The following is an 11143-nucleotide window of genomic DNA, read 5'->3' on the forward strand; positions in this document are numbered from 1 at the left end:
CAAAAAACCCCCTCTGCTGGCTCATTCTCCTTATTGTGGAACTGGGACGGGTTTTATGCTCACCACATGGGTTTCCAGTGTAAATTCTCAGCCTAACTCAGAGACAACCAAGCAGGCTGTCGAGGAGCCGGCAGGCGGCGGGCAGGCGGGCTGCAGGGGCTGAGGCTGGCGAGGGAAGGCAGGCCCAAGACCCCTGCCACAGGCCCAAGCAGGTGGCATCCTGCGATCCCATAGCCCTGCCACTGTCACGGCAGGCCAGGCGCCTCATTGCTCTCAGGACCCCAATGCTGGCCAGCCAGGCCTGGCTTTCCTCCTGCCCTGCCTGCCGAGGGCTGGGAAGGGGCAGCTGTGCTGCTGCGTGCCCCCCTGGGTCACCCGCAAGGACAGTGAAGAGGGTGGGCGAGGAAGGGAAAAGCCACGCTGTGCTGGACCCTGACAGGGACCTGGCAAGGGGAGGGTACCTTCTGCAGGTGCCAAGCCAGGCAGCCCCTGCTGACAGCTCTGCCTCCCCAGGAGGGGGCGGAGGGCCTCAGAGCGGCACGGGCACACCAGGCCAGCCTGGAGCTGCCCACTCTCACCTGACTCCAGTGTGGAGAGGTCGGCTCTGGGCCGCCGGCCCGTCCCGCTCTTGTCCTCGGTACTGGGCACACTGGAGCCAGGCCCGGGGCTGCCAGCAGGGCACACGGATAAAGTGCAGGGGGCGCTGGAACGTGGTGGTGATGCAGGGCAGCTGGTGGGGGGCTTCAGGGCGGGCGAATGGCAGCAGGGTGACAGCTTGACGGGGCCTGCAGTGGCAGGTGAGGGGGCGCCCTTGGCCATGGGGGTTAAGGCAACTGGCTTGTGAGTGGACTTCAGGGCCTTCTCCTGGGTGGGCTCCTCCAGCTCCAGGTGGTGGTCCTCAGGTTTCCGCTGTTGGGGTGAGGGGAGAGGCTCACCTGGGCCCAGCCCCCTCAGTCCCTGTACACCCCACTGTGTGAGGTCATCGAGTGGGAGGCACGCAGGGGCTTCTGGGGACAAGCCAGGGTGAAGCGGGAGCGTGAGAACTGTCGTGGGTGCTGGGCGAGCGTGGCCGGGGGGGTGGGTACCTGGAACTGGGCTGCCCGCTGCAGCTCTAGGGCCTGGGCGCTGCGATGCTTCTGCTGCTGCTGCTGCTGTTGCTGCAGGGCGTAGAGCTCCTGCTGCCGCAGGAGCTGGGAGCGTGGGTACACGGGGAGCTGACCGGGGTGCTGCATGTGGGAGGCGGGGCCCCGGGCCCCATACATGGGGGGCCACAGCGAGGCCTGGTCCATGACATCAGCTGTGGACAGGGGCAGAGGAGCCGTGAGCCCCAGCCAGCCAGCCCCACTCAGGACCCCTCCCCAGCTCCCCGACCTCACAGCTGCCTCCTGGGCACCTGCCGCACCCTGCCCTCTCCTTGCAGGTGCCACTCCCCCCAGACCCACATGCTAACAACCTGGCCGGGGGCCTCACCGAGTGCTTGGGGGGCGGTGTGGGGTGCAGGCTCCGAGGGCAGGATGACGAGCTGTGCAGGGGCGTCCTGGGGGAGGGGGAAGACGGAGGGCATGGAGCTGGGCACCGAGGTGGGAAAGCCGGGGGGCAGGTTCTGGTGCAGGGCGGGGTGCCCCAGGCCTAGGGGGAGAGGACACAGCAGTCAGGCCGGCTGGGGCCCACGCCACTCAGCCTCCCGCTCCCGGGGCCTGGCCGGGAGAGGATCACCGTCAGCCCCAGGCCAGCCCCCCACAGTGACTGCCCTTGGAGCACTAACCATAGGAATGTCCCCCCATCCACAAGGAGGGGCTGCGGGTGCGGGGCAGCCAGGGTGGGTGCGCGGGGTGGGGGTGGGTGGCCGGGTCCCCGCCCAGCTGGCTGCTCTGCACCATGAGGTGGGGGGCCAGGTCTCCGGGGCAGCTGCTGGACAAATTCTGGATCCGGGCAAATTCCACGAGGTCTTTGTTGTCCCTGTAAGATCACAGGGCTCAGCCCTGTCACTGAGCCCTGCCTCCAGCTCCCCACCTCACCCCATGGCCAAAGCCTGGGAGGGAAAATGGGACTTGGGGGCTCACAGGAGATCCCAGGCTCTGTGCCTCAGCGTTAGAGGTCCAGGCAGGGGCCCTGCTGGCAGAGGGGGAGTGAGCAGAGCCCTCCAACATGGGGTGGAGACCCCAGAAAGGCTCCCGGGTGGGTGTGTATATTGACACGACAGGCCACAGAGCCTGTCATCCCTCTGTAAGGACATCTCACTTTCTCCCACATAGCTCTAAGCAGGCGAGCCAGCGGCCCCCACCCCAAGCCCACACCCTGTCCTTACTGCAGCAGCAGCTCGCGGCCGGCCAGCCCCAGGCGATCTTCACACAGCCGTGCCCGCTCCTCCTCGGCCTCCAGGTCCAGTGTGTGCACGGAGCGGGACCCGCTGCCAGCTGCACAGGGTCGAGATGGCAGGAGGGACGAGGGTTGGGGTGGCCAGGTGCCACCGGCTAAAGCAAGCAGTGACCCCACTTCAAACCTGTGGGCCCTACAGGGTCTGCTGGGGCAGGGCGGGGCCGGCTGGCCCTAGGCACCCCAGGCCCCACCCGGCCGGCCCCCCTCCCGTGGAGAGCTGTACCTTTGAAGGCAGGGGCGGCCCGGCCCTGCCGCCCAGCGTTGGTGCTGTAGGATGTCTCAGACCGACTCACAGTGTCCTTCTGCCTGGCCAAGGCCACTGCGATGCCCACAGGTGGCTGCCGCACCTCCCCGTCGCCATGTGGGGCCTCGTGCTCCCGGCTGCGGGCGCAGTCCGGCCTTTCCACATGGCCTGGGCCCTTGGAGGCCGGGAACTTTGCCTCCTGTTGGACGCAGCTGGCTTTGAGGCTGCCCAGGCCCACGAAGGGCGCCTTCTGGCCCACGACCAGAGCTTGGTTGCTGTACTTCAGCAGGTTCTTCATGGCCGAGACCTCGTCTGGCGGGGTGGGCAACTCCTGGGACAGGAGGGCCGCCTGCTGAAGGCCGCTGCCAAAGGGGTCCAGGTAGGGGCCGCCCTTGCGCTCCTCACTGATGGCCATGGAGGTGCCCTGGCCTGCCTGGACGCTCCATGGGGGCAGGTGGGGCCCGCCGTAGCCCAGGGAAGCCAGCTCTAGGGGCTTGCGTGTGGCCTCGGCCCCACTACCCCCTGGCTCCACCTCGGGGGCCACCAAGTGCTGCTGGTGCCGAATCCTGGCCACCTTCTGGGCCCCGGGGAGGCTGGCAGGGGCCTCCTTGCTGGCCGTCTTGTCTAAAGTGCAACAGGCCTGGGGGGCCTTCCCACCCAGAGGGTCTTGGTGACTGGGCCGGGCACAGTCCTGTGAAGGGACGGGCAACTCAAAGTAGCTGCTTTTGTCCAGACCGCCCTTGGGGAGTCCGGAGAAGGAGGCCTCAGGGCCTGCACTATTGAGATACTCCAGGCCCTTTAGCCGGGGGTTAAGGGCTGCCTCGAAGCCCCCAGGCCTCCACTCGCCCCTGCCCTCGGCCTTCAGGTGGGCATAGGAGACTCCGTAGGGCGTGGCATGGTCGGGAGCCATGGCCCCATCCAGGTGCTGGTCCTTGCCCTCTCCCACCACAGCACAGGCCTCGGCCGCCTGGAAGGGGCGGCTCTTGTCCGCCAAGTGTCCCACGGAAGGCACAAAGGTGGGCCCGCTGGCCTTTAGGTCCCGGGAGACTTTGTCCTGCAGCGGGCAGAGCCCGTCCGGGCCGGCATGCAACTGCAGGCAGGGGAAGGAGCCGGCAGCTGTGCTAAGTGGCGGGGGTGGCCCAGCGGTCAGGCCAGATGGCACCGTGTAGGGCACTGCATGGGACACTGCATGGTGCAGCATCTGCCTCCGCTCCAGGCACTCGCTGAAGGCTGGCCCAGGCTCCGCGGGGCCCGCCGCCTCCTTTGTGCAGCGCCCAGCGGCCGCCATCCCCATGCCTGGCCGCCCCAGCATGCCCCCCGCACAGCTGGCCGGCGTGGCCTTGCCCATCTCGCCGTTGAGCACCTTGGCATTGAGCAGGCAGGAGGTGAGGTGCTTGGGGCGGGCCTCGCAAGCGCTGCGGGGCACTGGGCCACCCTCTTTGCAGTGCCCGTCGGCTGGCACGGGCAGCACCAGCTTGTGCCGCTCCTTGCCACCGTCCTCTGCTGCCGCAGGCCGCTCCTTGCCCTCTGCTGCCCTGCCGGCCTTCTCTCTGCCCAGGAGGAAGCGGTCAAACTCCTTGGGACCCTTCTGCAGAGGGCTGGCCTCGCCCCGGTCACGGCTACAGGAGCCGATGGGGTGGGCAGGGGCGGCCCGGGCCACGGCAGGGAAGTTGTGGTTGGCAGGCAGGAGGGTGGGCTGCGGGGGCAGGTTTCGCAGGTAGAAGTTATCTGCAGGCCGAGAGAGCCAAGGTCAGTCGGGGCAGGGAGAGCTCAGGCGCCTCCCCCAACCCCAGCTGGCACCGACCTGAGGCCAGGGAAGGTTTTTGTTTTCATTTTTTAAAAAGTTGTGGTAAAACACACATAACATAAAACTTTAACTTTTTTTTTTGTCCTTTTTGAGACCGGCCGCACCGTGCTCAGCCAGTGAGCGCTGTGAGCGCACCGGTCATCCCTATATAGGATCCGAACCCGCAGCGGGAGCGCTGCTGCACTCCCAGCGCCGCACTCGCCCGAGTGCGCCACGGGCTCGGCCCAAAACTTTAACATTTTAAGTGCACAGTTCTGTGGCATTGACTACACTCACACTGCTGTGCAGCCACCACCCCATCTCCCCGACTCTTCCCTCTCCCCAAACTGAGACTCTGCACCCATGAAACACTAACTACCCCCACCCCGCTGAGGTTATGACTATGTCACCCCCAGGAGCTGAGAGCTCCAAGCAGAGCATTCACAGGAGCATGAGCCGGTCGGGTCTGCAGACCTTAGAGACACGGATGCTGCTGGCTTACAGTGAGGGGCAGCTCGGTGGACCTGTGTGATGTGGCCACTACAAGCCTGCTGTGCCAGGTGCCCGGTGACATGGCTAGAGAGCCCACCGAGACCCACATCACCCGCATAAGTCATCCCCAGAGAAGGAAGTGAGGCTCAGGGTGTCTGAGTGGGCTAGGTGTAGAGGACCCCACTCACCTACATCCTGGACACCCTGGGGAGCCCCCCAGTGCCCCCAGCCCCTGGGCATCTGAACTGTGGACCTCTCAGGCTGGTGGGACTGGGTGATGGGTTAAAACAGGGAGAAAGGAAGGTCCTGGGGTGGAGAGTAGCAGCTGTGCCCACACCCACCCGGCAGCTCCCTGCCCACCCCGCCTGGAGCAGGGAGGTGTCCTGGGCTCCCTCTGCTGGTGTCTGGACTGGCTGCCCAGACTGGGCCCTCGGCCTGGGACAAACCCTTCCTGTCCAGGCAGGGGCTGCTCCATGCTCTCTACATGGGTCCCCAGCTGCCCTGGGGACACCCACCACCCCAACCTGGGGGTAGGTCACCACCTCTGGGGGACCCTGGGTGGGTGAGCAGCAGAGTAGACGGCCAAGAGCTGAGGCAGCGGACCAGTGGGGGAACAAAAGAAACATTTGGAACTTGTAAAACCGTCCTCAGTCATGTAAATTCCTTGTCAATTTCCTGCTAATTAGAAACAAGGGGAAGGGGGCAGCCCTGGCAAAACCTAATTAGCTCAATTTCCAAAACCAAATAATGTTCTTGGATGAGGCTCCACCACAATATTGTGAAAGCCAGAGGCCCCGCCAGCGCTCCTGCGACACCAGCCGGCCCACTGCCCAGAGGGAGTCCCTGGGCTCTGGTTCAGGGGGTTAGGTTTCTGGGGCTGGACTAGCCACCTGCCTACCCCTGCTAACGCTGTCAAAATACTGCAGGTGCTGCAGCTGATATTGGGGGACCCAGTCCCTGGTGGTATGGGGCTGTCCCCTGGGCAGCAGAGCCCTTGGCCACCAGCTCCAAGAGCCGGGTGAGGAGACTTGGTTTTCCTGGAAGTGTCCAGGGTGTAAGTTATGGTCAGAGCCAAGTCCCCTGGGTGGGGCTGGGGAACAGTCCTGGCCCCACCGGAAGCAGGGCCTTTCCTGCACCAATCACGGCTGGCCAGTCCAGGCAAGACCGAGGCCATCCTGAGCCTCCGCAGCTCTCCCAGGTACAGGATGGCCCAAGGACACAGACACGCTGGACACGCCGAGGCCCTGGAGTCTGAGGCCAGAGGAGAGAAGGGGCTGTGGGCTGGCAGGAGGTGAGGGCAGGGCGGTGGGCCGCAGGCTCTCTCTGCCCCTTCTCCCTCCCCCCACACCTAAAACTGCTCTCCCTGGGGCACCATGGCCACCTCAATGGCACTAGCTCAATGCGGTCCCTTTCCTTCCCCAGGACCCCTGCTGGATGCTCTGTGGACTCCTCTGGCTCCTCTGAGCTCCAGCCTTCAATGCTAAGGCTTCCAGGGCTGAGCCCATCTTCGCCGGCCACATACCCAGGTGACACCTCTCCACAGGTGAATCTACCTTTCCAACCCACCCGTCCAGCACTGCCCCCCCATATATGTCCAGTGTCCAGCTCCCACCTGGATCCCTGGGGAGGCCCCCAGTCCCTCTGCACCGGAGCTGGGCTCCCCTCTGAACTGCTGGTGGGTCCCTTCCAGTTGGCCAAGAACTGGGGGTCATGTGGGACCCTCTGCCTCTCCCTGTCCCCAATCTGCATTCCTTGACAGCACTGATTCCAGCCCCAAGGGACCCCACATGTGGGTTCCTGTCTTTATCACTTGTCTCTGAAACTAACCCAGAGGTCTCCCCGCACCACCCCAGGGAGAGCTTTCTAAAAGGCAAACAAGACGTCACCCCAGCCAGGAAAAACTCTACCTGGAGACAGCTCCGGCTCCCATACCTGTCCCACCTCCAGCCAGGAGGTGCCTGCCTGACCTTCTGGCAGGTTGCCTGCTGGGAGCTGCTCGTGGAGGCCAGGCCTCTGCTGTGCAGCACCCCAGTAGGAGTCCCCTCCTCCAACGGGTTCTGTGTTCTCGCCAGCGCAGGCCACACTCAGCGTGCCTCCTCTGGGGACACCTGCTGCCAACGGGGGGGCAGCCCCTCCTCTGTCCACGGGACACAGCTCTTGCTCCCGCCCTCCTCCCGCGGCCTCTGTCAGCACTGGCACAGCCGAGGTCTAGCCCAGGCCCAGCGAACTGAGTCAGGAGATGCATGCTTCTGTGGGCCTCGCCTCCCTTTACTGATGGGATCCTCCTCGCCAAGCCCCCCTGGGACCCCTGAACACTCTGTGGCTTCTGCCTGACCGCCAAGAGCTCAGGAGACAGCCTGGCTATGCTTTCCGAGTGCTACCTAATGTGGGTACTTAACTGGTCGCTGGGCGGTGGTCCTGGGACCCAGTGTTTAAATCATCCAGGTACCTGTGGGGCAGGCCCGCCCTCTCCTCCAGCCCCCACCCCTGCCTGGCCAACAACTTGTCAGGGGCCCTCCCAGACCGGCCGCTCTACCTTGTGCCCCAGAAGCTTCCCAGCCCCCACGACGCCTGCACCTCATGCCGGGCCACGCTGGGCCCACCGCACTTGCCTTTTTGGGTTCCATAGAAACGATGCTGCCCGTAGAGAACGTTGCTGTTTCCATGGTGATCCAAGTGGCTCACGGGTAGGAAGGTGGATGCCAGACTCCCCGAAAACCTGGGGTACCCTGGAGCTAGAGAAGCAAAGAGACTGCTGTAGAGGCAACCCCCAGCCCCCCGCCTGCACCCGCGCGGACCCCAGGGAGGGGAGAAGCCAGCAGGCAGCCCCAGAGCAACGCCCTGCGGAGCCGGCGTGCAGCCCGCGGTGGGAAATCAGCCCATCAATACATCACATTAGCTCTGACTCGACTAATGCCATCCCTCCAGTGCGGTGCGGCACAAATTGAATTGCTGATGGGCTGGGGAGAGGGGTGGGTGGAGGAGGGGCTTTGACTCTCTCCCAGCAGCACTCAGTATTTGGGAGCTTCCGGGCAGGGCAGCAAAAGGCGATCTGGAGAGGCATCTTGGGAGAAGGGGGCACAGCGGACCAGCGCCCCACAGAGCGACCAGCAGAGGAGAGCCAGGCCGGACATGGCCTCCTGCCAGCACCTTCAGCAGGCCCTGCCCAGCTGTGCTGTGCTGGTCTCGAAGGCCCATGCCCTGGGCCCGTGCAGGTGGGGTGTGGCAGGTTTCCACCCTGCTGGAGGCCACAGGCTCCAGCCAACTCAGCTCTCTACTGCTCCACTGGGCATGGCCTCTGGTGCTCTGAGAACCCCCTGCGCTGTCCCCAGAGACTCCAAGTCATGTCTGCAGGCCCCTCTCTGGCCCGAGGGGTCCATCCCTCGTGGCAGCCAGAGTTCTGAGGGGCTCCCCCTGTCCAGGACAGGAACATCAGCCACCCCCTGGGAAAGCTCTGGCCACCTGGCCACCCAAAGGATGAGGGCCCAGCCCGCAGGACAGACAGGACTGAGCACTGGCCTGGGAGGCTCGCCCAGGCACCGGCACCCTGGCCTAGGCACTGCAGGGTGGGATGTCTGGTGGCTTCTCATGGCTGGTCCTTCCCCACCAGGCCCACAGGGGACAGAAGGACCCGGGCCCCCAGCCCTGCCTGCCAGCCGCCAGCCAGCTTACCCTGCCTGCTGCTACTACCAGGGCAGGCCCTGGGATGTGGGGGCCCAAGTCTCCTTCCCAGCCTGGCTCACACCCCATAGCCCGCTGTCTAGTTGTCCCTAGCTGGGCTCTGAAGTTGCTGGTTGTTAAGTGGAGGGTGCGGTGAAGTGGGGCTGGATGTCTTCACAGCCTGGGGCTGCTCCTGGCTTTGTCAGGGTGGGGGGAGGAGGGCGGTAGGGCCTGGATGTGGGCCACAGGCTGGCTGGGGAGTCAGGGGGCAGGGCAGCCTGGAGACCACTTTAGCACCAGGGGCCCAGAGGTGGCTCTCTGCAGGCGGAGGCTGAGGGACAGCTATGTGAAGCAGGACCCTTGAAGCATCAGCTGGTGACAACTGGCCAGGCTGTCCCTCCCCCTCCCATTTACAGAGCCACGCAGCTGGGTTGGGCAGGGCAGGACTCTCCAATTCACTCCAAAGTGCCGGCTTCGGCTTCGAGCTGCTGCTCTGAACATTCTCCTGCAAGGAAAGCAGGCCCAGAGGAGTTTCTCTAGGGGACCTCACGATCGTACCAAGAGCTTCTCGATGCTGTCTGACTTCTCAGGCCACCCTGGGCAGTGACAAGGGAGCAGGAATCCCCGGGGTTTCTCCGAGGAGCAAAACAGCCACAGGGACAGGGAGGGGGGAGCCCAGGAGGGAAAGAAGGGGAGGTGGGTTCCAGGCGTGTGCTGAGAGGGCGCTGTGAGCCACGTGCCAGGGAGCCAGGCGCCGCGACCCTTTTAAGCATCGCAAGGAAGCAACTGACAAGTCCCACAACAGACAGCGTTGCTGGACCTCTTCACTGTTTCCCAAACTCCTTTTACTGCGGAACCCGGGTCGTTTCAGCGAGAGCCCTTTCAACAACGTGTGGGCCACGCGTTCCACAGAACGCACTCTGAGCGACACCCTTTCAGAAGTCCAGCACTGCAGGGGCAGGTCCAGAACTACAGAACACATTTCCAGGCCCGTGTCCGTCCCCACAGTGCTCAAAGAGGGCCAGGGCTACTCGCCATGACCTGAGGCCGACCTGCCTGGAGACTGAAGTTGAGATGGAGGTGGGAGGCCAGTGTGGCCTCGGCCCTCCATCTCAGTGCCAAGGGACCTCTGTGGGTGTGTGGGGGGCAGGGCCAGGAGGTGGCACTCTGCAGGCCTGAGGCCGGGTGGGTCAGGCTGTGGATAGTCCTCAGAACCCAGCTCGGAGGTGAGGATGGATGAGGAATCTCAGGGGCATGGCTCACAGAAGGGGTCGGAGATCAGATGGGGACACTCTGGGGTCCCTCGGGAACAAGGCCCCGACATCCATGGTGCCTCCCAGTCCAAATGGGCAGCCCACACCCAGATCCCAGCGGGCCCCTCAGCAGTGGCAGGCTGCCACTCAGCCCCTGATGGTGCTCTCTGATGTTCTCTGGCTCAGTCAGTCCTGGGTGAGTCTGTGGAACTCTGTCCCCAAGAGATGCTCCATGCAAAACAAGGCCTGGGTCACACAAGCGCTAAGAATGCAGCCCCGCCCTGCCCTGCCCCCATTTGGAATCTCCAGAAGGGCAAGAGCACTGTAAACGCTCTGAGAAGTCCTGCGACACAGAAACCTGCTTGATGGGGCGAGGCTGCACCTACCGCTGAGGATTTGGGGAAGGTGCCTGCCACGGCCCTGGCCTGCGCCCTGCAGCGCCTGTCCCACTGAGGACACAGGCTGAGGCTGGCAGTCTGGCCATGGGCCTTGCTTGTGTGGGAGACACATCTGGAGCAGATGTTTACCAGATTAAACTCAGCTCCTGGAAGACCTGACGAGAGCTGAGAGGGGAGCCAGGAGCGAGCTGGGGGAGAGGGAGCGGCCGGGGCAGGGGAGGCCTGGGGGCTGGTTAAGCCACCGCAGCTGTCCCCTTTAATCGGCTGCTGTTAAATGTTTTATAGGGCCTCATTTTGGTAAACAGAAGTCTGTAAATTCCTCCTTCCCAGACGCCGTTTCCCAGGCGCGGATCTCCCTGTGCCCCTCGGGAGGTCCGGGCCTCTTGCCCATCCGCTCTTTGGGGGGAGCCGGCGTTCTGCTGGCTGAGGAATGGGCTCCTTCCTGCCCGGCGCCCTCGGGGGGCCGTGGAGGGCAGCTGGCCATGCGGCCCCCCTGCTTCTGCCATCCAGGCCAGGGAGCGGGGGCAGGAATCTCCCAGGGGCCCCAAGCCCAGGGGCTCGCTGGCTTCCCCCATCTCTAGCCTGCCTGGGGCCCCACCCTCTGCGGCCCTGGCGGGAGGGATCTGGGGGTGGGGGGCAGAGAGAGAGGAAGGGGTGAAGAGGTCCTCCCAGCCCAGCACTAGAAAGGCTGCTTTCTTTTTCCCAACAAGACTGTACTCTCTGAATTGAAGAAGAAAATAAAAGATGACTTTTATGAATCAGAGCAGCTGTTTCGGGGCAGAAGCCAGGGCTGCTGTGCGGGGTTCAGGAGCCACCAACATCCTAGATCAGGCTGCAGATGAGGCATTGTGCCTGGGGTGGGGGGATCTGGGGGAGGGCTAGGGGGACGGGGCAGAGGCCCCTGGCATGGCCAGGGCAGGGTATGGCTGGG

The 11143-nt window shown here is 64.4% G+C and overlaps 1 protein-coding gene across 1 annotated transcript in view; it reads right to left on the minus strand.

Moving 5' to 3' along the window:
• Positions 1-11143, minus strand: part of BAHCC1 (BAH domain and coiled-coil containing 1) — a 37722-nt gene that overhangs the window by 18134 nt on the left and 8445 nt on the right. Inside the window, exons 3-9 of the mRNA XM_008568847.1 lie at positions 7514-7636; positions 2603-4351; positions 2309-2417; positions 1766-1959; positions 1471-1629; positions 1086-1297; positions 579-909 (exon numbers count right to left, since the gene is read on the minus strand). Of these exons, the coding sequence (XP_008567069.1) occupies positions 579-909; positions 1086-1297; positions 1471-1629; positions 1766-1959; positions 2309-2417; positions 2603-4351; positions 7514-7636 (2877 nt within the window). The remainder of the gene's footprint in view (positions 1-578; positions 910-1085; positions 1298-1470; positions 1630-1765; positions 1960-2308; positions 2418-2602; positions 4352-7513; positions 7637-11143) is intronic.

Source organism: Galeopterus variegatus, unplaced genomic scaffold (genome assembly GCF_000696425.1).
Source record: "Galeopterus variegatus unplaced genomic scaffold, G_variegatus-3.0.2 Scaffold446, whole genome shotgun sequence".
In the NCBI taxonomy this organism is placed as follows: domain Eukaryota; kingdom Metazoa; phylum Chordata; class Mammalia; order Dermoptera; family Cynocephalidae; genus Galeopterus; species Galeopterus variegatus.